Below are 27106 nucleotides of genomic sequence, written 5' to 3' on the forward strand. Positions count from 1 at the left end.
TATTACTGAAATCGGTATAAAAGGCAACAAAAGGCAAAGGCGAAGGCAAAGCCTAAGCCGGACAAACGTCATTCAACATCATCGTGGCAGCCGTCGTCGTCGTCTTCATTTGAATCAATTAAACCAGTTTGGGTCTACGACTGTGGGTATATGTATTCAGGGATGGGTGTGTTTGTCAGTCGTACCCGTACTCATTAGGTATTCATCTGCCTCCGCTGATGCTGCACTTGATTGATCATTCGCCGGGCCAGGCCGCGCCTAAAGTTGGGAAAAAATTCCATGAATTCGATTATAAAAATCAAATTCTCATAGACATTATTGGATGGACAACCCCCTTTTTCCAGAGCATTAAAAAAACCAACATCAAAGGTGCGAAAGACCGCGAGGGAAAACCAGTCTTATACACATGCATCTCTCGGCTTTTCAGTTTTCGTTTTTCATCCGATCAAAGAATGCAAGTTTTTTGTTTCCAAATCCAAATCCCTCCGACCATCGTGTTAATTTTGGTAACCCAAAACTGGTTTTTATACCCGTTACTCGTAGAGTAAAAGGGTATATTGTATTCGTGCAGAAGTATGTAACAGCTAGAAGGAAGCGTTTCCGACCCTATAAAGTATATATATTCTTGATCAGGGTCACTAGCCGAGTCGATATAGCCATGTCCGTCTGTCCGTCTGTCTGTCCGTCTGTCTGTCCGTCTGTCTGTCTGTCCGTATGAACGCTGAGATCTCGGAAACTATATAAGCTAGAAGATTGGCATTTTGCATGCAGATTCTAGGAGTTCCTACGCAGCGCAAGTTTGTTTCAAAATGGTGCCACGCCCCCTTTAACGCCCACAATCGCTTATATACGATTTTAAAAATTTAAATATTTCGGAAAAGTAAAAATGCAGTTTTATAGTGTTTATCAATACCTATCGAAATGTAGAAGAAATTTTTCAAATCGGACCATTTGTTAAAAAGTTATGCGTGATCAAAGTTTCTATCTCCATCTCCCTCGCACTCCCTTTACCTGAGTAACGGGTATCTGATAGTCGGGGCACCCGACTATAGCGTTCTCTCTTGTCAAGATTATAGAACTCCTCCGCCGTCTAGGCACCAGAAACAACTGGTATTTATAATGTTTTAACGCTTAGTTAGGAAATAAACAGACGAGTGGAAAAAGAATCGTTAAGTTTAAGCTGGATTGAGGAATTTTTATGGAATGTTTCCATTGTTTATGTTCTAAAACACTTCTTCTGTTGTTCGTTCATCTTCTTTTCCAACAAAGAGTCGGACTTCATCGATTCCATTTTTTATTAGCATCGAGACAATCAATTTCCCAACACACAAACACTCCCAGATGAATCATTAAAGAACTAAAACTAATAGCCAACTCATATATCATCTAGTGATCATATATCAGAGTGAGAGAATAAGCCCGTAGTCTGTGATTTATGCCCAATTTCATATGCCACTGCATATTAATGAGTAATAACTGAAAAACAACACAGAAACAGACATCCCGCACAGAAGAAAGATGCTAATATTTAATAATAGCAGACTTTTATCTGCATTTCGGTTGGCCTGTGTTTGAGCAACAATTACGAGGAAATTGCCAGAACAAAACAGAACACATTGCAGAGGCAGATATGTAGATACAAATATAGATAGATATAGATGGTAGCCAACTGTATTCCATATACAGATTCATGTGGGTTTTATCAGTCAAACACACAGAGGTGTAGTGGCATGTTTGGATTAAGGAATTCAAGTGCAAGCGAACTAAGCAATATGATTTTGTTTTGATACGCCAAAATTATAAATAATAACAAAAAAGAAATATGTTTTGATAAAGAAAATAAATATAGGCAAAATAAAGAACAAAGAAAGCTGGATGGGATACAATTGTTTTGAAAAATAAACAGACTGTACTTATTTATATTTAACAAATATAATAATTATTTTAAACATAAATATTTTGGGAGTTTTTCATAACCTACTCTTAATGGTAGTGTTGTAATATTGTAAGACTAGACACAGTTAACGGGTATTAAATCCCTAAAACGAACGCCACTGATCTAAAAACCCACTGCAACCATTAAAGAAAAATGCATGCAAAATGCAAGTGGGTGGCGCCCATTGAGAGAACTTTGGCGACAACAACCAGAAACAACTGGATCAACAAGCCAACAACTAACCACACAATGGGAATACTAAGGCAATATGCAGTAATAAGCAATAAATGGAAATAAAGGTCAAGTTTAAGTGACGGCGATGACGAGAGACGCAAAAAAAAAACCGAAATACACAACAAGATACAAAGACAAAAAAACGACGGAATCTACAGATGTAATGAAAAATAAACGAATGAATAATATAGAGTGGGTTGGCGGTTGTGGCAGTCGAATAACAAGATGGGGAGAAACTGTGGAGGCGTTCTATGAATGAATGAATATCTTATAAACTTTGTAAGTAGAAACAACGACAAAACCGAAATTGATGGAATGGATGAAATTCTTCAGAAAGATAGGAAATAAAATGTTGGAAAATAAATAAACAAAAACAAGTCATTAATGTTCTTGGAAACATAAAATATATACCAATAAACGGAAAGGAAGTCACAAATGGAAAATACTTTTTAAGGGGAAATAAAATGTTAGAAAAGCAATCGGTTTTTTAGGAACAAATCGAAAAGATTTTCAAGAAAAAAAATTGTTTAATTTCATAAACAATATGTTTTGATGGGAAAACGAGGGGTTAGCGATGCCTTACCCCCACCCACATCAATATAATTACCATGCCAACCCCCTGGTCCAAACAATGCCCCCCTATTCGGGACCATCCCCCATTGTAATTTCATTCATTAATTTGTGCCGTTGGCTGACTTCGTCGTCTTAAGGGGTTAAGATTCAGCGAACCTCGACCACCAAAGAGCAAGTGCCAATTAAAATCGTATTCGGCTGGGGGCAAGCCGGGGGGCGTGGCTACTGTGCGGGTGTTAATTAAAATTGAAATCAATTGTTTCAGTCAGCTCTCCGCAGTTTACGCTCCAACGAATGCCTGCCCCTTGGACCGGACGCTTAAATTCTTTTATAACTCTCAAGATTTCGGTTTTATGGTCCACTTGAGAGGCCAAAAATAGAGAAGACACATCATTTAAGGCGTGATTGAACTTCGCACGAACCGTCAAATTGTCGGCTTTATGCGAAAATGTTGCTAAAAATAAACGATAACTATCGCTAAAGCTCTAATTGCCTTGGACAACTGACAATGGATATAACAGAAATCCAATTAAATGCTAGGACACGACACGTTCAGAGCGATAACTTTTCCTCTTCCACGACGGTGAATATTTTTATCAGCAATCATATGTTTAGTGCGTGATCAGATATAGCTCACGAGCTTCAGGAGCGTAGTCAAAGGGGATGGAGATAATAAAATGATAAGGAAAGGTGAGGATAAAAGGACAAAATATCTAAGAATTATTAGAGTGTAGTAGAAGTGCACAAGTAATATTAAAGTTCCGCATGAAATATATTAGAAAGGTATTGTTAAATAAGTAAACCGTAACCTAGATAGTCATTAATATAAAATTGAGTTTATATAAATAATTGTATAAATATTGCTAAATTAAAAACGTGATACTAATTAAAATTACAGAGCTTATTTGGGCCAAGTAAACATTTTTAAGAATAAATAACTCCGTTCTGGTAACACAAAAAACAACTCAACAATGCAGTAACCGGATTGGCCATATCTTTATTTATTTAATTTAATATACCTTTTGCACTGTTTATTATTATTTTATTTGCCCACATTTCTTACCCCCTTCTGTAAACAACTCCGTTCTTAGCTAATTCAGCACACGGGGCAGTTACTTTATCAGGCTTTAGATAGGGGCAATTTCATAGTTTGTTCGGTAATTACACTTTCAAGTCTTTAAATACATTTCCAGTAATTGTTTAAGCAATTTCAGCTAATGCCCGTCAAGTCCGCCACTTGAATTGTTTTAGTTATTGCGCAATTCCAAAAGAGATTCGCCATCTCTGTCTTTCGACGTGTTGTAATACATTCTAATATATTCGGACATTATTTATTATTACTTTTTTATATTGACTAATCATTGAATATATTTGTATATGGTATACGTATTTTTTTTGCTCATTTTCGCTTAATTTGCGTAAAAGTTCCGGTTCGCTATTTAAAAACAAAATACGTCGTTTCTGGATGGTATTAGATTAGCCAATAATAGAAAGGTTTCAGCTTAGACGGTCTGGACAGGTTTTTTTTTTGAAGAAAAAAGTGTTAGAAGACCATAAAGTTTTGAAAAATATTTATTGTTTAGTTTTAATGTAATTAAACCAAAATGGTAACAAGGCATCTCCACATGGCTTCCATTATTTTATTGTATTTTCAGCTAATAAAATAAATGGTTAAACAAAAGCAAATCAAAATGGCTACTAGAAAAAAAAAGAAAATTTTAAATTCAATGCACATAACAATAAATTGAGGCCTTTGGCCGGCTCAAACGGCAGCGGACAACAACAATTGAAAAACCTTCATGAAAAATTAGACACGATGAGTTTTTTGTTATTTAGCCGCCGCACGAACTAACCAAAACTTTGGGCCGCGATTCATTCATATGGGCCAAGAGTTTTGAGCCTGAGTTTTGTTTTTCTTTTTGCGCACAAATCAATTGACAGAGTCACGTAATCAGCGCAATCATGGCTAAAAAACATTTTGCGGCTTCTTCGTTTTCCGAACGTCTTAAATCAATCAAAACGTCGCACCCAGGGAGATGAATAAAAGGTAAACGGAGGAAAAAACAGGTTAGCTGGCAAATCAAATTATGTTTGGCGAGATTCAAAAACGTTTACGGAGAAAAAATCACCGAAAATCAACCGGGACCTTGAGCCAATTGATAAATGCATATTCAAGAGTTAAACCGAACGGCTTGTTAAAATGTTAACTTTCTCATAATTTTGGTAGTTGCCCAACTAACCGCTAATGGGCTAAAAACTGGAACTAACGCAATCGAAAATGTTTTTCCTTTATTGTTTACCCAAAAGTATTACAAATTATTGTTGCCAAAAGATGGCATGGAATTTATGGGCCAACTGATTTATTTAAGCTGGCAATGAAAATTCTCTACCATTAGCCGAAACCTAACAAATTGCGGGGCATAAATTAATTTTAAATATGTGCAGAAAAAAAGATTGACAGACGTATTCAAGGTTTCGACTTGCTAACCCACAAAAAAGCAGGCAGTAAAATATAAACAGAACACCCGCAAAGACCGATAAAAAAAAACATTCCTCCGAACAAATAATAAAAAAAATAATAGTAAAATCTAAACCAAACAAAACCTCGCACAAACAACTAAAATGTTGTTCGCTTTGTATGTTTATTCGCTGCCAGTTTAGAAAAAAAACGGCTTAAACGGGCTGAGATTTATATTTGGGCTACAAATATTTCTGGCATTTCACAGAAATCTCAAACACCTCACTCAACGCAATCGCCATCCATAATTTTCCACTTGATCTTACCCATACTTCAGTTGGCTTTTTCCTTTTTCAATTAGAGCAACATCAAACGGCAATTGCCACATTAAAGCTCGATTAAAGTTATAGAAAAAATTCCCTTTATAAAGCAATGTCTTTAACCTTTGCAGCGGCGGAAATTGGTGTAAAACTAGTCTCAGATTGCTCTTGCCGTTGTTTATGTTGCTGCTGTGCTGCAGATGTTGCTGCTGCACAGCCAGGCAATAACATTTTTGTATCACATTGCAAGGCGTTTTCAGGTTCAAGCCACTTTTGTGGTCAACAACATTTCACCGCGGCAACAACTTGTGCAGCACCAGCAACACTTCCGATAGCTGTAGCTGCGACCATAGCTTGTGGCTATGAATGAAATGGGTCCGAGTCTGAGTCAGAGTCAGAGCTTAGACCTGACTTTTCCACAAATGAGTTCATAACGTTCAACGGTTCGGGAGAGGAAAACATGGAAAGAGAAAAACTTTCATAATTACAAACAAGGCAAGCTCCTTGCACTGCACAGAGCAAAATTACGGTTCACTCATTTCAGGAAGTTGGAATTATTAAAAAAGTTTCAATTTATTACAAAATTTTAACTAATTGCTGGAAAGATAAAGGTTATGGAGTATTTCTCTCATTTCGTACTGATAGAATTCATAAATACTTAGAGAGATTGCAAGGGCTATGATTTATTTTACAGCCACAGCGATTTAAACATTTGTATTTTTATAGTTATGCATTTGATATTGATAGAACGATAGAGTAAAATTAATAATTTCATAATATTTATAGTATAAGATCCAAGTATATCCTATTTTTCCTGTGTGTTCATCTCACTGCTGTGACTGTTGTTCGGCGCAAATGTGCGAAGAGTGGCCGCTGACTCTGGTTTGCTTCAGTAGCTGATTATTTAATCGAAATGATTATGTTTTGGCGTTGCCCATTAAATGTAATCATGCAACTAAGTGCAACACACTGGCTGCAGCAGCAGCAGCAACACAGCAGCAACATCCCATAGTCCCCGTCTTGTCTTCTGCGATCTCTGATTGTTCATAATTAGCCGTGGCAGGCAGGAAGTATCACAAGCCTTACTACACAAAGCCACCAATTTGCGTTGTAAAGTGAAATAAAGCAATCAAATGCTCAAATTGTTTGGGAGCCAGCTCCAGTTCCGAACTTGAAGACTTACTAAAATGCGCTGGCAGCAACCCCAAAACCGAAATACCAAAAAAAATAAAATTATAGCGAGTGCAGAGAAAATCAAACAATGACAAATTGCTGGGAATGGCTTTTCTTTTCCATCATTTTCCCCATAATGGTGGGTATGCAGAGAATAATTGTGCGTAATAAAGCAAGCAACCGCTTCCTCTCTGCAGTGGAAACTTGGACTCCAAAATAGATAAAAAATCTGGTCACAAAAGCACAGAAACGGAAGGAGGGAATTGAACAACAAAATTATTAAAAAGTGTTATCTAACTCTTATATGAAAGAGTTTGTTTGGCATCTTATTCATTGCATCTTATCAGCACGTGCTTTTGAATAATTTGTCTTATAAAACAACATCAAAAGAAACGATTTGGAGTAGCATTTTTACTTGTCTGTTTGTTTAGTTTATAAGTGACATGAACTGTGTACATATTTTTAAAACTTAGTAATAAATCTTATTTAACATTTCAGAGAAAGACGTTCTAGGAAGAACAATCCTGGTATTTGTTAAATCTAGACACTTTAGCGATAATGTTAACTAAACGAGGCTGCAACTTTTTTCGGCCAACTTATCGGAGTTTTTGGCTTATCATTTAATCCTAGGCACGCACATCCGCCTAGATAATACTTCGCCAGACGAGAAGTTGTTTTTGATTGGTTGCCAAGGGATATTTATTCAGTCATCCAATACTCACTTAAAAAATGGGATTGGTTTTAGCCCGACCTTTAGTAAATAATTTGACATAAGCCAGCGCGTGCTATTTGGTTATTGGATTGAATACCCCAAATCGAGCCCCCTATCGTGGCCAAACTATCGGCATTACCGTACGCTCCAAAATGCAACATATTTTCAACACATTTGCCATTTATCTTGCCCTAAGGCAACGCGGTTTTAAGCACAGCTGCCAGCCGCTGTTGCGGATAGAAACTCAGCTGTCTCGTGTGTTCTCTAGTTAATTCTAGCCCCCAGACAAGGGTTCTATAAATGTCAGTTAGATTTGTCACAACTTAATTGCCTTAAACGCTTTGGCACGGTTCTAAAAAATCCAATCAATAAGGGGGGGCCTAGAAAACACAATTAAATATTTATGGGTTAAAGCGGCGATGTCAGCCGGCGGAATTTAAGCTTAAAACAAATCAATTAATTAAGTCGCACGCAAGGTATTTTACAAATCATACTTAATAAGGTCAAATTGGCAATTGAACAACAAAAAAATCCCGACAAAAAAACAAGCAATCAGCAATCCCAAACGAGTTGGCATATAAAAAAACGTATCTTTTATCGGGCTTTATGCAAATTGAGAGCTAAAAAGTTGCCTCAGCCAGCGGACAAAGAGATCGAAGCCAGTTAAATAACAAATTGATAAATATTAATAAGGCCAGAGGGTTTGTTTGGTGTGTGCGTGCATTGCATTTACGCTTGAGTTATCCGCGAGCTATCTGCGTATCTAGCAGATACAAAATGTCATCGCTGCCAGTTACAGTTAAGCTGCAAAAAGCAACTACTTGGCCATTTGAGCGGGCCTTTTTATGCAAAGCACAGCGCATGTGGAATGTATCCGCCAGATACAAATTGCATTTGCAATCGACTGTAAACAAAACAAAGGCGCAAGAAACACGCGTGCGCTCGTAACTCGAGATACAATCAACGTTGCTAGGTTTTTTGCCTCGTCGCAGACTCAGGTACATGTGTATCTGCGCGATTGCGGCAATCTAATATTTATTAAGACGCCGTGTGACTTATGCACCGCGATGCCTTGACTTTAGCCCGCGAATCAGCTGGATACAATTGTCGTCCCTATCTGATGACTCAAAATGGGTCACCAGATAGTGCCGAGATATTGTATTGTTTACCTTTCAGACTGCTCGTACGTTTTAAAGTGCCACGCATCAGATAAGCAGGAAGGGTATTAAAATTATTTTATTACAGGGTTTTGTTCATGATTCACCAGCTACTTTAATCAATTACATGAAAATTGCATGCAATTAGGATGAGTAATCCATAACGAAAGACCCACAGCTGATAAAAGATAATGTACTGAAAGGAAGTGCAATATATCTGAATGTTTTGGTAAAAGCAAACAATTGCTTCCGCTTAAAATTGATTACTGTTCTTATCAAAATTTCGAATTACAGCATTAAATACCATGCGAAGCAAAAATTTATATCCTGATATGGAACATAAAATGTCTTAACTGATAATAGAGGCTTGTTTTCAATCAATCTACTTCTCATAGTATTATGAATATCCAATTCGTTTTAAAAACCAAAGATAGGACTTACAAATATCCAGGAAGTCTTAATATAAATAAATAGCCTAACTAGAAAGTTTGTCTTAACATAATTTCTGAAGAAAAACTCCCATCTGGTCGGGAACTTAGGAATTACCAATAAAATAACTTATCTTAGTTGGAATTTCCAGCCCGATTTATGGACGAAGGCGAACCCTCTTATCTGATAAAAAGCACCTAGCCAGGCAGGAATTTCTAGCTTGATTTTTGAAGAGGGGAAAGCCAGCCAGAGGCTTCACCTTCGGAACGGGGCTTTCCACTCCAATAACTTTGGCCAATGGCTCTCTCGCCCAAAGCCAATTCCATGGCGATCCGCCCAGAAGGCAATTCACAATTAGCAAGCGGTAACCTCAATGGCTCGACATGTCCCCTCCACTCGTGTCACTCGTGGCAACGGACATTGGCTGGCAACCTTGTGTTATGGGTATGGGTATGGGTATGGGCATGGGGTGTATTGTATATACACTCGTATATCGCTTATTGGATAAATATATGCCGATCAACGATCGACGGTTTAGCTTTTTGTGCGATCGCCGTTCGTAAGCGACACATAAACCATAATTAAAATCGAAAAACAGTTGGCCCCAAAACGAAGGCACCGAAAAAAACCAGTAAGCAAAACCAAAAAATGCGCGCGCGTTTGCGCACTGCGCACCTGTTTTTTTTTTTCGTACACCCTCCCCTCCCATTGACAATACCCCTCGGGTCCACCACCCTCACTGGAGTTGGCCAGTTTCATGAAACAATTACGAATACGAGTGCAAAACACAAGCAAAACAAAAACCGATCCGAACCGATACGAAACAAGCTGGAGCGAACGCCAAGTTGGCCAAGCTGTTGGCCAAGTTAAGACGACTTGGGGCTACTTTGGGGCGACTTGAGGGGTCCACTCGGCTTATTGCAACGTTCGCCGCTGCTGTTTGGAGCTTGTTGTTGCTTTTATTGGGGCATAAACACGGGCACAACCAATGCACAGTGGTGTTTTGGAGTTTATAAATTTAAAACGTCATAAAACGATTTGATGTTTTGACTCTGTTAATTGCTTAATTTTTCATTTAAATACCAAAAAAGGTAATAAATTCTGTTAACCTAAAGTCAAAAATTTTTCAGAAAAAATAAAAATAATTCACTTTTGCTTTTCTCACAACAAGACATTTGTCTTTTCTTTTCTTGTGCCATAGGCATTCAAATTTGTTATACCAATAATACTCGGTAAACGACGTAAATTTAACTACATACATATACAACAATTAAATAAAAACTACGTTTTTAATTTATATTACTGTGAGCTTAATGGCTTGTAAATTTACATCGTTTTCTTATGTTTGGTGATTTGTATGAACACAAATCTATAATCTTTCAAGGTGAGCACTTCGGCATGTGTTTTGCTTGAAATACCTTATATCAGCAGGGGAATTATAATGACGTTGCTGGGGTTTTCGGCCCACAGTGATCGGCAACTGGCCCGGTTTGCCTACGAATGGAGTAGCCGCTCCTCGTCACCCCACTGCGTCTCCCAGTTTTCCACCACCACCCCCTTCTTTTATCCTTTTCCTTTAATTTTGCACAGAAACAAAATCAGTTTGATATAAAATCAAAAACTTTTGTTCGAGAAGATGTAGAATATTTTGTATGTATGGGAAAGTGCCGGGTTGTTGATGTTTTTATATATGTGTGTGTTAATGTGTGTTAATAGATACAAATGAATTTAAAATTCAGTAACAGACTAGCATAATAAGATAGATCGCAGAAAAACTGGCTCTGAAAGCACAGTCTTAAAAACAACAATGTCGAATATTATAATTTTTTCGGGTAAATAAATATTTTAATTTTGTTTTAATACATATCGCTATTTCTTACATATTATATAAAAATAAAAATGTGTCAAATTTTCTTACTGTGTGTGTTGATCGCTTCGATTTCTGCTCGATCGCTCGCCTTTTTAGCTTTGGCGTAAAATTGCAGAGCTATCTTGTTGTTGTTGCTTTTGCTTTTCTGCCATTAAGGCAACAACGGCTAAAACACACACAAACAAACATCAGCCAAGAAACCTGTAGAATTTACAATTACAACAACGGCAAACACAGTGCGCGTATCTGCGTCAATGCTTTTTTAACGTTTTTTCATACTTTGTTCGCTTACTGGGCGCATTTGCAATTGAAGCGTGGCTCACACAGATACAAAAACGCACACATGCAAGCCGCTAACCCACTTGATATCACCATCCCGCTCACACCGAGCGGTTTGAAGTCTGAACGTGTTTTTTATATAACTTTTTTATGCGCATAGTTTTGTTTTTTATAAAAACTTGTTGTCTCTTGTTTTGGTTTCTTATTTTCTGCATATATTTTTTTGGTGGGAATATTTGGCATTTTGTTTTCTTCATGTTTGAGGAATTTTGTTTTTTCCATGTCTAAGCGATAAGTAGATGCAAGATACGAATGAATAAATGCATTTGGCTATGAGTCATATAGGATTGGGATTGCAATTGGTATTGGGAAATTTCTGCAGGTAATGTTCCCCAGAAATTTAATGGATAAAAACAATTTCAGTATTTCAATTTTTGCACACGCCATCCAATTTAATTTAATAGATAAATCATTTTCAAATCTGTTATCTCATTCAATTTAGTGTCAAATTGGAGCCCGCTCAACTCCCGACTTGGCTCAATTCGCAGCCATCCCACTCGACGGCTACAATCCACTCAACTCTCATGACTTCATTTGGTCTTGTGCAATTTACTGATTATCTCATAATCATCTGCTCGTGTGCTTCAATTTGTATCCAAGAGACTTTTTCTCCGCGGCTTAATGATGCTTGGAAATTAACCATGGATTACATAAATAAAATAAAACAAGAAAACAAAAGCAGGCAACAAATTTGATTTTATTAAGTTGCGCTTGCATTTCAAATTTGGCATTTACAACATTTTTCCTGTCGCGTGTGTGTGTTTGTTATTTTCGTGTTGATTTATGCCGATTTTGGCCAGCCGCGTTTTCAGTGAAAGTTGAGCGAGTTCAAAACAACAGCCAAAGGTTGTGTCAATGAACTAAAGGTAGGCGAATTCCCCGATTCGGGTTGGCTAATGTCAAGGTATTGGGCTAATCTGTTGTTAACAATCACATGGCTTATCGATATGGCCTCTCACGAGCTTTGCGTATCAAAATGTTCCAAACATAGACGATGACGATGACCGACTTTATAGGTCTATTGAATGATACGGCTAAATTTGACCAACACGTTTATCATGTGTCACAAACAACAATTAGCTATTTAGATTGCATTTTTGTTTCTTAGCATTAGCCAATGATAAGTAACAAGAATATATACTTATTTTTGATTGGGTTCTGGTATTGATTGGCCCTTCAAGGTCTCGAAATTTTACAGAAAATTAAGTTCTACTATTTATGTTTTCTTTTTTAGGAATCTCTAATTTTATATTGAGATTATTTTTGTTTGCAGTATAATATGATATGTTGCATGTTAAAATTGACATTTTCTTTAAGTAACTAAGATATTTTAAACGTTCATTACAACAAAAACTATTCAATTCTGTTTGTTAATGCAATTTGGGTTGAGAAATCCTAAATAAATAATTCTCAAGTCAAGTTATGGGAACATTGATGCAATGCAAATACAATTTACAAAACATTCGTATTGGGAAGGTTTGGGTTATAGAATTGGGCCTGTGTGGGTAAATAGGGTTTATTTTATTGCTCACCTGGTAATGATCGTTGCGGCAACAGGTAGTTGAAGTGGTCTAGCGATAAGAAAGGGGCCACGCGAAGAGTTTCGGCAATAGCAATATCGAAATTACTCGTTCACTTTCGATTTGATAGGCCGATAAGGCATTAACAGGTTAAACTCGGTGTTAACACGGGTAAACAAAGAACATACACACTTATTTTCTGTTTGCGTTTCAAAACAAAACCAAAATCCGTGAATCTTTTTATTTCGTTTATTATTTTTCTCCTTTTCGTGGTATTTTTTACGTTTTATGTGTGTTCCGCTTGCTCTTTTGGGGCGCCTTTCTCGCTCTGTCCGCTTTAACCGGTTTTTTGGTTTATGTTTATGCTGCTGCTGCTGCTGTTGTTGTTTTTCCCTGGCTTTTTTCTTGGCTTGGATGAGAGGAAAATATGCTGCGACTGCAACTAGCAAATTGTCGATTGTTTTCAGCCACTTGTTTGTTAATTCGAATTTAAAACGAAAAACTTTAAAACACCCGCGAGAGAGGTAAACAAAATGGAAACTAAATGAAACACACACGCAGGCGCACAACGTAGTGCAGGAATGCTGGCGAACAGGTGTTAACGATTTTCGGTCTCGTCTTAAAGTCCACTGTTTATTTTGTTATTTTGTGTCTCCCCTGTTTTCCGCGCTGCGACTTGAGTTTTCTTTGGCTTGGCGAGCGCTTTCCGCGCGGCGATTCGTTTTATTCGAGCGTGTTGTTTGCGATTGAACACCTGTTGCGCGTTCGATTTTCATAAAACTAACTGTGTGCCCGTTGGTCGACTGTGAAAATATACCATGTCGTTCGAACACAATTGGCACAGCAAAAGTCTGGCAACACCGGCGCGGTCGCACTAATATGGGCATCTTTCAACACTGGTTGGTAAATTAATAGCGGTACTACAATAACACATATTTTCGCATTCTGATCATTACTTTATTGTTTAAAAAACCCCTCCTTTTAAATGTCATTCTGGAAAATCTCTGGAAATCAAAAATTTTGAAGATGTTTAAAGGCAATTCGGGCTTTTCCATCACTGGTTGACTATCGATATATGCCTACCTTTGTTATCGCTGCCGTCCCTTCTCTATTAACAAAAACAACAATCAGTGACGAAATAGCTATTTTTGTTTTGCGTTTCACCATAGCTGCAAGTAATGTCGGACCTTGCTTACCTGGACACCTTACCGAACAAGGAACTGCTGGCCAAGTGCCTGGAGCAAGGCCTGCCCGGCGTTCCCGTGACGGACAGCACTCGAAGCGTCATCATTCGCCGCCTGAAAGCTTCAATCTCTGGTACACCGCTGAACAAGAGCAAATCTAAGAAATCGACGCCCAGACGTGAAACCGTTCACGGCAGCCAAATGTCGACGCCCACATCGGAGCCAGTGCGTCGTACACTCGGCCGGAGTGCAGGTCGCGTTGGCAGCGGCGGCAGCCAGATCACAGAGCAGGGTCGTCGCACCATCGCCTACGGTCTGGACAACACATCGATCTCCGGGAGATCCGTGCAGACTACCACCACGGTCTCTGATGTGGGTTCCCAGTCGGAGGATGATGACTACTACATGGTGGATTCACCGGGGATAAGGTACCAAAGCAAGCAAACTCCACCCAGGGACGAGCTTCGACGTTCTGTCTCGCTGACCAAATCTGGAGTACTAACCACATCCTATACCCGCGAAGTAGAGCAGCCGCATTACGAGCATGAGGACATACCACGCAGCCACACCTACGAAAGGCCACATGTGCCAGCCGCTCCTCTTCACTCACTTCCCACATATGACTCTCGCACCGAGCCCTCGACATACAGACGCACAGATTTGGGTTTCTCACGACCTCTGCTAACCCAAACCAACCTTAACTCCACCAGTTACCAGGAGGCATCGGGGTTCAACCCATCACTCTCGCCAGTTTCGCCAAGGAACACGTTCAGCGGTTCCGCCAGGCCATTTGGTGGGCCAGCGCCAGCTCCTGTACTTCCTCGCCAGCGTCAGACTGTTACAACCAGTGGACACAACTTGGCCCGTGGTCGCTTGCTCCAGCCGACCACCGCAGTGAACACCCTTTATCCGCAACTGAATGAATTCTACGACCAGCCAGACAACGCAGGCGAACCCATGGACACGGAGAGCGAGTCTGAAGTAGAAGAATCACCAATCAGGAGAAGCCATGTCCCAACTACACGCTCATCCCCTCTGGCCAGGAAACCGCTCTTGAGACACCAGGATCAGGTGTCGCCCGTGGCGCAGTTCCGTGCGCTGGCTGTATCGCTGGATCAGAAATATAATCTCAAGTTTTACTTTGCACTGGTAATGGCAGTGATGCTGGCCACTATGGTGTATGTGGTTATGACACCCAACGCTTAAGCAGCATTTTTTACTTAATAACACAGCAGATCCCCGAATTGGGTTTTGGTTACTACACTCGTTTTACAATCAGACTGCAGCGAATGAATTTCTAAAGACAATTTTAAATTCCAAGCATGTTTGAAGTTCACAACTGTTCAGTTCAAATTTCCAAGTCTTTAATTGCTTGTTTTTGCATATTGTTTCTTTTTATACATAATTAGAAAAATGTACTACATTATAATTATTGTATTTTATTAAATAAACTAATTAAATGTAAGTGCTCAGTGTGTGTTGTTGCGATTTGTGTGTGGTAGTTTCTGACAACGGACCAGGGGATTTTATGCTTTATGCTACTATTTACACGCCATTTAAATGAACAAAACAAACAGTGTAAAATCGTCGAAGGATATCTGGGATCGTGGCTAGGACATCACAAAGCAAATGGCTGCTGGAGGCGCTGGCTGACTAATTGAAATGGAACTTGAACTGGAACGGCGACCCATGCTGGAAGTGTCCGAACGGATGCTCGCCTTGGAAGCCGCCGCGCTGATTAGCCTCGGGATCCAGAGGATCCTCGCCGTTGTCAAATTGGCGACGCTTCTCGGGGTCTGTAAGAACCTCCTTGGCGGCGGCAATGTCGATAAACTTCTTCTCGGCCACCTTCTTCTCCTCGTCCCGGAAGTTGTCTGGATGCCACTTCTGCGCCGCCTTTCTGTACGCCTTCACGATCTCTTGTTTGTTGGCGTTGCGCTTAACGCCTAATATCTTATAGTAATCCCTGCGCTCCGACTGCTTCTGCAGCTTCTTAGCCCGCTGAATGCCCTCTTTGGCGCGATTGTTGCTCTCGTCCAGGTCGAGTGCCGCCTGGTAGGAGTGTATGGCATCGTCGTACATCTCGGTGCCCAGCAACGCCTCAGCCCGATCACAGTAGATCTGGGCATCCTTCATAATATCCAGGGCCTCCTTGCACTGCTGCAAAGCTTTGCCAAACTGTTCGTCGTTTGTGTAGCAATTGCAGAGCACCTTGTGACCCTCGTACCGGATCATCGTCTCCTCCGGTTCGTGCCGAAGCACCGCCTCTCCAGCGGATATGCACTCGGCAAACTGCTTTTCCTCGCGCGCCTGCTCTGCGTTCACCAACTGCTTTTCCACCTTTCGCAGCTTTTTGTAGAAGGGGAAACAGAGTTTGTGCTCCGGATCAAACTTTAGGCACTCGCGGATCTCCTTCAAGGCATTCGTGGCATGTCCAATGGTGTACAGCAGTTGGGCGATGTTGTAATGACCCTCAGTACTGTCCTGGGTGAGTCGATTCACCTGTCGCAAGTCTGAAATGGCGGACAGTGGATCGTTGACTGCAATGTAAGCATCTGAACGAGCCTGCCGGAAGGGCACTGCCCATGGCGAGATCTCCAGCAGCTGTGTGATCATGGAAATGGCGTTTTGGTGGTCCCTATGCCCAATCAACTGCTGCACTAGCTGCCATTGCTCTTGGGCGGGTGCCAAGCGGGAGTAGTGCTCCAGCACCAGCCCGTTGTTGGGTTCCTCGTGAAGCACTTGCTCAAAGTCCAAGATCGCTTGCTCGTACTCGCCACTCTTCATGTGCACTACACCCCGCTGTATACGGGCGGCCGTGAAATCGGGCTTCAACTCAAGGACCCTACTGAAGTCCTGGACGGCGAAGCGCGTCTTGCCCAGCGCCAAATAGACGGTGCCACGCTTGAAAAGCGTCAGGTAGTTGTTGGCATCACCCTCTGCGGAAAAATGAGTGTGTTTAATCAAAGAAGAGGGTGGAGAAAGCTTGGGTATACCCTTGCAGAAGAATTTGGTAAATTATAGCAAGTTTCTTGTTAAGTAAGGGTGGAACAAAATTTTAATATACATTTTGGATACTTGAACTTTAATTTCCTGTTCAAATTCAAGGCAAACCAACTCAAAGTTTGGTAATCTGTTTTGTTTTAATATAAAATTAAATTAAAGCCTTAAATGCTGCGTAGTTAATGTAAATGGTTGGTTAAATATGCAAAAAATTGTTGAATTCAAAGCTAATATGGCTAAAAATTGAAACTTGTTTGGTTTCATTGCTATTTGAGGAATAACATGAACATCAAACAAATTGCTACAAGAATGAACTTAAAACAGCCATACACATAATGAGTCTGCAAGGGTATTTCAAGTCTTGTTGTCCATAATTACCAACAGCAGCATGGTAGTGCGTCAGTGCATCCGACAGCTGTCCGCGGGCCAGGAACTCCTTGCCCAGCTCCAGATGATTCTCAATATCCGCCGGACTCGCCGCCGACTCGGCGCCTGTGCGAAAAACAATGACGTGTAGTTAGGCAGCCTTCAAAGATAAGGAATTTTAGAAAATACCTTCCAGGAAGAGCTCTAGGAGAAGAAGCAGCAGGCAGGCGGCCAGTTTCTTTTCGCCGCCGCCGACCATGAGAAGGTCGCTCAATGGCAAGGCCATGATGATGGGCTACGTGTACTTGGATGGCCCCACAAAACCAGTGTGGGCGTGATTTGGAGTTGTTTCCGAATCGACACGCACGTCAGATCTGTTTGGCGTGGCAGCTGCTAATCTCTACGGTTGCACACCGCCCCCTCTTCTACTGGCGGCCTTCTCTATAACGCGGCTATTATGGATTTTGCGTCCGTTTTTGGTCAACTTTCCGCACCGTCTGCTGTTTTATTTTGTTAACTCTGACTCTGTCAGCTGTGTATTTTTAGTTTTTTAAATGATATGGAGAGCACTGGTGGTCCCTGTGGACATGGACATCGCTGCCACTGCTAGTTTGGAATCGCGACTGAACTTTTCGCTTATAAATATTATAAACTAAAAACTGACGTGTTCACGTTCCCTAGGGATGGGCGACTGATGGCCGCAGGTAATACTTCTCACGGATTCTTGACGGGAGTCACGAGTCGCAACTATCGAGTGTGGGCGGTGACAGTGATGGCAAAGCACTTGCGACCTTAAAGACAGAATTATTTAACTATTTAAAAATAAACACTGTCCGCCAATTTTAAAAATTCAGTTTTAAATGGCGTAAGATAAACAGTTATTAATTAGAAAATAAACTATATTTTTTAAAATCTTTATAAAAAATTAATTTATTAATAGCTGTAACTTTCTAGCTATTTGTTAGCTTTTCTATCGATAGCTGCCGCCAAATTCAAAAACAAAATTGTAAGCTTTTTTCAAATGAATGTTTATTTGGAACATGAATTTGGTAAATATATCTTCAACTACATATATTAAAATCCTTAGTATATTGATATTTTAAATATTCTTATACATTTTTGGTAATTATTGTAAATACTTCTCGGTTTTCATCTGGTAATAAATGCATTTCTTGAGCACTAAAAATTTTGCCGTTCAGCTTAAATTGCTCTTATAACTTGTTTTTTGTTCTCATTGCTTATTGCGTATCGCTAAATGGTCAAGTGAATAGATGTGCTTGAGCGTGACAGGCGTTCTGTGAGATTAGAATGGATCAGAGATAGAAAGAGATATGGGGCTTAAGTGGCCTAAGGACTGATTGAAGAAAACGTCAGAGATATATTGGATATATAGAAATATTTGCCTACGAAGTATTCTAAATAAAGCTCTAAGCACATTTACGACTCAAAGATCGGTGTGTGCATATGGTCTAGTGGTTGGATGGAAGGTATGGTCTATGTATGTAGGTTCGAATTCTGTAGTTTCCGAGAGCTACACTCCCAATGCAATACAGTTTCTGCGTTGTGCTTGGCTATTACAGAAATCTTTGCTGTTCCACTTGGTTAGGAAATCACAATGTTGATCAGATCATCCAGAGGGTGGTCCGCAGAGTGTGGCTGAGAGGCGTGTGTCTTTTGCATGTGAGCTGGAAATGATTTTTATCTCATTAGACGTTGTTTGTAAATCGTTTTCCATACCTACTTTTAAGCTTAATGTGCGTGACAAATCTTTCTTGACAGACATCGCATTTGTAGTAGGTTTTGCCGGTGTGAACCCGCTGATGCAGCCGCAAAGATTTCTCAAACAGATAGGACCGACCGCAAACGTTACACTTGAAGTTCTTCTCCAAGACTGCAAATAATGGGAGATAATTTTCCATTATTTCAATATTTCTTGACTTTTAATCTTAAAATCTGAAAACCATAAGATTTGTTTAATGATTACGTTTTCCTCAGTGTTTTATGACATATGTATGGTTATTTTATATTTATTCACTTACCCTCATGACTCAACCGGTGCTGAGTAAGAACATATTTGAGGGCAAAGGCCTTGCCGCAGACATCGCACACATTAGGCTTCTCCTTCTCGTGCGTCTTGATGTGCCACTTCATGTCCTGGGCGCGCTTGAACCGCTTGGAGCACTGCGGACAGGCGTGGGGGCGGTCCTTCTCCGAGTGGACGGCGGCGTGCCGCTCCAGCGCCGACTTCATGTTGAACCGCTGCGTGCAGCTGCCGCACTGAAAGAGTCCAGAGTACTGGCGCTCCCGCTTCTGCTGCAGCACCCGCTTGTTGTTGGCGATCACCGGAGCTGCAGGACCCTGCAGGTGCTCCACGGACATGTGGTGGATTAGATCCTGCTCGCTGGAAAAGGGTTGACGGCACAGCATGCACTCGCTTCGCTCGATGGGAGTTAGGTTCTCCCTGTGCCGCTCCAGCATGTGAATCCGCTTCTCCGCATAGGATGCGAAAACTGTGGAGTCAGGAGACCTAAGTTTGGTAGTGATCTATTCAAGATTAAAGGGTGGCTAGTCGTAGGGTGTCATGAAGTAGAAACATATGCACTCGGAAAATTGTATCGTTCTGAAATTGGAAGTCGTCTTAGGCTTCTGATACAATATTAAATTAATTTTACGTAAATAAAAACCATTAGTAGATCAGTAAAGTGAATAAATGACAAAAATGAAAATTAATCTGATTTTGAAATAAATTCTTAGACCTTTTAAAGGAAGAAATATGTATTTGAGTTTTAGATTTAAATTAAGAAATAATAATTTTAAATATTGTATCGACTTCCTTATTTAAGGACGATTAATTATGTAATTGCTTGCATGCTGCTCTCCGGGGTTTCGTTCGGAGAATGGAGTTGGTTATGCAGTGGTTGGTTGGTTTGATGGGTTAAAACGCTAATCAAGTGGCTAAGAGGAAATCAAATTACAAAACGTTTGCTGTTCGTTAATCGCATGCGATGGCTAAAAAGGTGTACAAAAAGAGCTTGGTTAGCCATTATGTTTACCGTTGCTTTAGGCTTGACTAACACACTATTAGAGGCGGCAGAAGCAGCCGGACTTGGCTCAGTATCTATGATCTTAAAGCGCTTGTTGGATGTGAGAATGTTCGATGATGCGACAGATTGATATATGGTTAATGCTCATGTTCGTGAAAAGTTTTGAGTAAAGGGATCGTCCAACACCCCTTTCAAAGGTGTGGAAGATCCTGTGTAGGTGGCCACGATCCGGAGGATCCTCCTGCAGGCCGATCTTCACTTACCCTCCGTGCAATTGGCACATTTGTAGGGCTTTTCTCCGCCGTGTTGTCTAAAGATGTGCCAGCGAAGGGTCTTCAAATGTATAAATGCTGGGGACATTCAATAAAGAGTTATATAAATTTAATTAAAATGTGTTATAAAACATTCAATTATTGTCTTATCAGAATTCAACAAAAAAGATAAGTTAAAAGTTTATTTTCAATTTAAATTAAGAAAGATTGAGTCATGGACATGGACGAAACACCCATTTTCTTCGGACCATCACAGCAGGTTTTCATTTTCTAAGAATAGGAGATTTAGGGTAAGACTCCTATCGCAGATTTAACATCGGGCTATTTAATTTAAGAAAAAATAAATATATAAATTGTGATTATTCGTACTTTTTCCACAGAAGCCGCAGTGCTCGCTCTTCCTTGCGGTGGTGCCCGTGTGGGTGGCCTCATGGCACATGAGATGGCGCTGGCTGATAAAGAGCCGCTCGCAGCCGCTGTGGCGGCACTTGAACTGGCGGTCCGGATTGTGCCACTTCATGTGGTAGTTGAGGCTCTTGCGGGTGTAGAAGCGCTTCTCGCAAAGCCCGCACTCGAAGTCCGTCTCCGAATGGTACTTCTCGACGTGGTGCCGCAGATTGTGCCGATCGCCGTACTTCTTGCCGCATACCTCGCAGGCGTGTTGCTTCTCCACGTGGCTGTTTTTCAGGTGAACGGTCCTCGAGGCGGCATCCTGAAAGCAGGCCTCACACTCCGGACAATTGTACGGCTGCTCAGGATCGTGATTGGCGTTGATGTGTTCCAGCAAAAGTTGCTGCAGCTGGTAGCTTTCTTGCGGCCGCAGGCAGAACTTGCAGGCATAGCTAATGGTCAGTTCGGGACGAACAGCTTCCTCCAGCGGTTTCTCCTCAGCTTCGTCATCCTGCTCCTCCTCCTCTTCCTCGTCGATGTCTACGGCATCCACAAAAATTTCTATGGGGTCAGTGGCAGTGTTTGGTTGTGTTTCGGCTGAAACCGTCGTTGTTGGTTTGGTTGTTTCTGTTCCCTGATGCTCGTCCTCTTGGTCCACATATTCCTGTTGTTCATCATCCAGGCTGCTGGCGTCGATCTTGTCGTAGATGTTGGACAGCTTCAACTGCGCCTCCTGGCAGGCCACTCGGAATGCGTTTATCGAGCAGAACTTGGTGAAGCAGTCGCTGCAGATCTTCTGAGGCAATCCGTCATTAGGTGAGATCTGAAATAAGTCGTACATTGTATTTTTAAATTTATTATTTATCTAATTTTAATGGAAACTCATTGGATTGCGTACGAAATCGTTCGGGCGCTTGTTTAAATATACTTATCGATTAAGAAAGGAACAAAGGAACACGAAATAAAACTTTTTTAAATTTTTACGAATAATGGAACATACATATGTTCGCATGGGACTTTAATCAAGAGTATTCAAATATCAGGAATGGCTCATGCATTTTTTTGTTGTTAACCTGTGTAATGTATGTATGTACAGAGGGTACAAGTACTGTTCCTGCCATCATCATTACAAAAAACCATCATCAGCAAGACATCAAATTCGTTTCATTTACCTTTATGGACAATGGACTTTTCAGGAGATTGACTATTTCCCATGAAATTGACCAAGTTGTGCTTAATTTAACCCCAAGTGGCTTTCATGGCTTTGTTTCACAAAAACCTCAGCGCAATTTAATGCCAAACGTTACCCACACACAAACTTTCACTTACGAAAAGTTTTTCATAAGACAGCAACAATCACTCCACACAGTAAAAAAAATATTTATTTTAAATGTGTACTTTCTATATTTGTTTATTTTGGTTCAAACGTGAACTTTTAAAAAGAGAGCTTAGCCAAGTATGTTATCTTTATATACAATTTGAAAAGGGCAAAAACTGATACGGAGACATCTGTTCTTGATCTTGCATTCGGTGCACTCAACTCACCTTCAGATTCCAGTTGACAAACTGCAGTCGTATTTGGGCCATTTCGCTTGGCCAGCAGTTGGGGTGTTGGATGTCCAGGAAGTGGCTGTTGTTGCTGCCATTCTCAAAGTCGCACACAAACATGGAAATCGCACAGGTGCGACACGTTTCCATGGCGGCAGTCACAAGCAGAGTGGCCAGCGAAAATGCGGCAGTGCATCAGCAATATGCAACGGCAATTGCAATTGCAACTGCAACGCCCAAATTTGGTTTGCCAGCCATTCATGTGTTGTAATTATGCAACTCTACGAATTACATACGTTGACTGTTTGCTTGTGCCGAATCCAAAACTACAGCCAAATCCGCAGCCACATCCCCAATCGCAGTGGCTCAAAAGCATCTGTACGATGGATATTATTTTCACAACAAATATTTTTGCACGTTTATTGGATTGGATGCTGTGTGGGGTTGCGACAGGGACTGGGGCACTCGAAAAAGTTTTGTCTGTATCCGGGTGACGACCTCTGCTTCTTCTTGGCCCGTCCTGCTGCCTAGCTATTCCAATCCGTGCTCGCCATCCGACGAAGTTCGAGCTTCCGCGTGAACTGACCTTCGTCGAGGAGCAATCTTTTGGAACTTGCAGCGTCGCGAGATTTAATAAGCCCCACTGTTCGACCCAGTCAGCTGTTCGTTTGTTTGTGTACTTGCGCAAAAGCCCCGTTAGCAGCAATAATCAAAGCTCGCGTGCGAAAACTGCAAGCCTACTTTGTAACAGTGGGGCGAATTGTGGCCAAATCACAGGGTTTAGCGAACTCCCCGTGCTCCAATTTAATGTGGCCCACTGTCGATTAAAGCTCGCTCTCTCTCACTTTTACTCCTACTCCCACTCTCTCTCGTGAAAGTTCTTCTCCGAAAACTTTAAATCTAACGGATAACCGTTAAGATGGGATGACACTGGAAATAACTATACTTTCAAATAAAAAGTAAGGTTTAATAAGACAAAACACAAAATTTTCTACAATAAGAGGGTTAAACTTTAAATAATAAATACATATTATGTACTATAAGAAAATACTATGAGAAGAGGATACTAAGCTCAAATCACTGATGGCATTGTTATAGTTGTTAAACATTTGTCTAGGAAGTGCAAATATTACACCAATCGCGAAATAAAATTCTCAAGGACTTGGAATTTCTTCAAAATGTTGGCCCTTACTAATTCTATTTCTTGCTTTCAATGCTTTATTTTCAAATTTTAGAAAAATTGGTTGACATTTCTACAAAATTTATTATTTTGTCATAAGTTAGGGTTCAAAACGTACAAATTTTTCCGCGACTTAAAAAAAAATTGATATGTTTGAAAAGAAAATAAAACTTAAATAATTCATGCAAAATGCAAACTTATTTTTGCATATATTCTCTGCGAGGAAACGACAACGGGTATTAGCCTATCTCCCAATGCAGACGAACACCACTATACAGCTGAGGTTTAACACTACTTTTATGTACAGATTCGGGACGCTAGTTTACTTACTATCTAGAAATTATCCTAGCCCTAGGCCCCGCTACTAACTGGGCGGAAGGATGCCTAAAGCTCGCAAACATAACGTGGCCGCGTTCAGCTTAGCTTCCTTTTTGTTATTGCATCCTCGATCCGGCGTGTAAGTCTGTCCGTTGATCTCTACGCTGAAAAGGAAGGAGCGGTTGTGGGCAGGACCGATGTCCTGGCGAAGATTGTACTGTGGCGGCGTCCACTTGTTCTTGGAGGCCATTTCGTTGAGCACGCACACGGGATGCTTGTCCTGGGTGACTAGTGGCGTTCCTGTCCCCGCTCCCTGACCTGGTCCCGATCCTGGACCCGGTCCTGCAGTTCCACAGCCTCCAACAGGTCCGGATGCGTTTTTGTTCCTCCGTTGGGCGGCTGACTGTCGTGCTGGCGGCGGTTTCAGGTCCTCGCGCGACACCAGGCCGCGCTTGTCCAGCTTGACATCCAGCAGAAGTGGCTGCAGGGATCCGGTTTTACATCTGCCCAGTCCCTCTCCCGGTTTCCAGCCCATCTTCTGCAGCAGAGCCATTCCCATGCCACCGGTGACCGGCTTAGTGGAGGTCATTTGGTCCTTGCGCACCCACAGCTGGGGACCGCTATTGAGCTCGTGAGCCTTCATCACCTGGGCACCCGTGCTGCCTGTGAATTGTCCGGGCAGATGCTTTGAGTTGGCCCACGACGACATGTTGCGCTGCGCGTTGTACATCATTTTCAGAGCCTCAGAGTCCCCCGGGTTGTCCTGAAGTAGACAACAAAATTATCTTCAATTTACATACAATTATTTAAAAGCGACCTCACCTGCAGGCGGCGAATGGCACTAAGTCGCTGGGTGATTATGCTAGAGACATCCATGGAAGGCGACGTCACCTCCGGAAAAATGGAGGAACTTTGCGCTGGCGACACTGGAGACATCGATGGGATGGGCACCTCCGGAACAAAGGGAGTAGCGGCGATCGGAGGAGCAGGAACTTTCGCATTTAATAGGGGCGGAGGCACGGGTTGAGGAACAGCGGGAGTTGGGGCTACAGCTGCAGCAGGAACTACAGGCACTCCCTCCAACGACTTGAAGGCGGGCTCTTGCTGCTCCTGCGAAGGCATCGACTTGGCGAAGACGTTCTTCGGTGTTTCCTTGAACATATTTGTTGCCTGCTTGGCCGGCGGTAGAGATGGCAGTGGCACCAGCGAATCTTTGCGCTCCACCGGCACCCACACCTCGTTCATGCGATGGGTCTGCCCCGAGGACACCGGAAATTGCATGGTTATGGCCTTCGTTTGGTCGTCCTGCCGGGGCTGTGCTGGAACCAGCGCCGTGGAGTTTCTTATATGCATCACAATAGGCTCTCTCTCCTTCAGCTGAAAGGGATGATGAAAAGCCTTAGCATTGCCATTTTTGTCCACATCGGAATCTTCATCGGAGCTTAGATCTGACAGTCCATCGCCGTTGGAGATCTTCTTACAGAAGTCGGTCAAATCTTGAACAGTGCGTCCACCGTAGCGCATCTTGACCAGCACCTTGTCTTTGATCTCCGGCGTCATGTCGGCCACGCCAGGCAGAGTTCCTCGCTTGAACATTGTGATGGCGTTCTTGCGCGCGATCTCCAGCAGACGCTTCTTGTCGATCACAAGCTCGTGGGAGCGTGATCTTGACCTACGACTATTTCGGGAGTTAGATACGCGCTCGTTTCGCTTGGGTGAATCCTTGGGGTCCTCCTTGCCATCGTAAAAGCTGTTGTGGAGTCGCCGCCGGCCATTTGAAGCCTTTTCACGAAGGTAGGACTCCTCGTCGGAGAGCGAGACATCGGAGAGGTCGCGCGCCTGCCGTGACTTGGTCCTGGTAGTTTCCGATCCTCTCGAGCGATCCGATTCCCGGTGGCCATTGTAAAAGCTGTTGTGGGAGCGGACATGCTCCTTTTCACGCTCCCTTTCTCTGTCCCGATCGCGTTCCTTGTCCCTTTCATGCCGTTCCCGCTTGATAGGATGGGAATCCGCCTGATTAATAGAATCCACAGCGATCCGCTTCCTGTTCTCAGACTTTTCTTTCTCCTTCTCAGCGGGAACAACTGCTGGTACAACCTTCTCCTTCGATTTGTCCCTATCCCGATCCTTGTCTTTGCCTTCTTTGTGTTTGTGCTTGTGCTTCTTCCGCTTGTGCTTGTGCTTGCCCTCCGCCTCAGAGTCGCTGCATTCGCCATCCGACCTGGAGGGCTTCTTCCTTTTGGCCTTCTTTTCCTTCTTATCCTTCTTCTCCTTCTTGACCTTCTTTTTTTTCTTAAGCAGATTTTTGTCGTCTAATAGTTCCTCTGGAGGAGCGGCATTAAACACGCCGAATAGCTCTGCCAGGATCTCGTTGGAGGACTTCACCGGCTCAATCGCCTTCTTGTCCTCCGTCGAGATGGAACTCTCGCTGTCATCCGTTTCGTTGCGCAGATCATTGCTGTTGCTCTTCTCTCGCGGGGCCATTGCGTCCGCCTTGAACTTGGCATTCAGGGCCCGGAGCTTCGCCTCCACTTCCGCGTCCGGTTGCTCGCTCTTCACCTTAATTGTCTCCTGTTCCGGAGGATTTGGTTGAGAATCCGCCAGTTGCGGCGGCTCCACCCCCGCCGCTTTCTCTGTATTCTCCGTCATTGCGCTTTGGCTGGAGGTGGCTAGTCCTAGTGTCCATGCATGCTATTGGAATCCCGCCACAGAACGGCAATTTCCTTGCTTTTCGGGCTTAAATGTTGTTTTTTGCACGCCTGGACAGAAGGGTTTCAATAATAGTGATGACACTCTTGATGGTAACGATGACCCATTGCTGGTCAATGGCATCGGTAGATTCTTAGGGATGAGTGAAACTACTGGGTGACAAAAACTCCGTTAAAAAAGCTAATAGATGGAGTGGTCTTAAAAATTTGTTCTCATATCCAAATATTAATTGTTTTCAATTTTATATACTTCTTTTTTTATATTGATTTAGTTAAGCTATAGCTCCTGAGTTTTTTTTTCGAAGCTAACAGCTTTAAACAATTGGTTTCCGTTTTTCACAGCTTAAAACTATTTTAAGCTTACTATGAACA

At 41.8% G+C, this 27106-nt stretch overlaps 5 protein-coding genes across 5 annotated transcripts in view; 1 reads left to right on the forward strand and 4 right to left on the reverse strand.

Annotated features, from left to right (window-relative positions):
• The window catches only part of LOC108042059, a 36243-nt gene extending 22733 nt beyond the window's left edge, over positions 1–13510 (reverse strand). The window contains 1 exon segment of the mRNA XM_017120178.2: positions 12734–13510. The gene's annotated coding sequence lies outside the window, so the exon portion shown is untranslated.
• A 277-nt stretch (positions 13511–13787) lies between these two features.
• On the forward strand, positions 13788–15197 carry LOC108042086 (LEM domain-containing protein Bocksbeutel). Its single transcript, XM_017120210.2, has one exon. The coding sequence runs from the start codon at positions 13900–13902 to the stop codon at positions 15109–15111; it is 1212 nt and encodes a 403-aa protein (XP_016975699.2). The 5' UTR covers positions 13788–13899; the 3' UTR covers positions 15112–15197.
• A 50-nt stretch (positions 15198–15247) lies between these two features.
• Positions 15248–17960, reverse strand: LOC108042085 (dnaJ homolog subfamily C member 3). Its single transcript, XM_017120209.2, has 3 exons — positions 17464–17960; positions 17287–17400; positions 15248–16844 (listed from the first exon to the last, which is right to left on the reverse strand). Exons 1-3 carry the CDS (start codon positions 17558–17560, stop codon positions 15559–15561), a joined length of 1497 nt encoding a protein of 498 aa, XP_016975698.1. The 5' UTR covers positions 17561–17960; the 3' UTR covers positions 15248–15558.
• A 379-nt stretch (positions 17961–18339) lies between these two features.
• On the reverse strand, positions 18340–23620 carry LOC108042067 (zinc finger protein 2). The gene is made up of 6 exons (XM_017120189.2): positions 22526–23620; positions 20960–21803; positions 20582–20668; positions 19314–19784; positions 19016–19165; positions 18340–18959 (listed from the first exon to the last, which is right to left on the reverse strand). Exons 1-6 carry the CDS (start codon positions 22676–22678, stop codon positions 18877–18879), a joined length of 1788 nt encoding a protein of 595 aa, XP_016975678.2. The 5' UTR covers positions 22679–23620; the 3' UTR covers positions 18340–18876.
• Positions 23621–23987: 367 nt separating this feature from the next.
• On the reverse strand, positions 23988–26970 carry LOC108042066 (protein Son). The gene is made up of 2 exons (XM_017120188.2): positions 24849–26970; positions 23988–24789 (listed from the first exon to the last, which is right to left on the reverse strand). The coding sequence occupies exons 1-2, from the start codon at positions 26673–26675 to the stop codon at positions 24073–24075; spliced, it is 2544 nt and encodes an 847-aa protein (XP_016975677.1). The 5' UTR covers positions 26676–26970; the 3' UTR covers positions 23988–24072.
• Between the last annotated feature and the right edge of the window lie 136 nt (positions 26971–27106).

This window comes from Drosophila rhopaloa, unplaced genomic scaffold (genome assembly GCF_018152115.1).
Source record: "Drosophila rhopaloa isolate 14029-0021.01 unplaced genomic scaffold, ASM1815211v1 contig_167, whole genome shotgun sequence".
In the NCBI taxonomy this organism is placed as follows: Eukaryota; Metazoa; Arthropoda; class Insecta; order Diptera; family Drosophilidae; genus Drosophila; species Drosophila rhopaloa.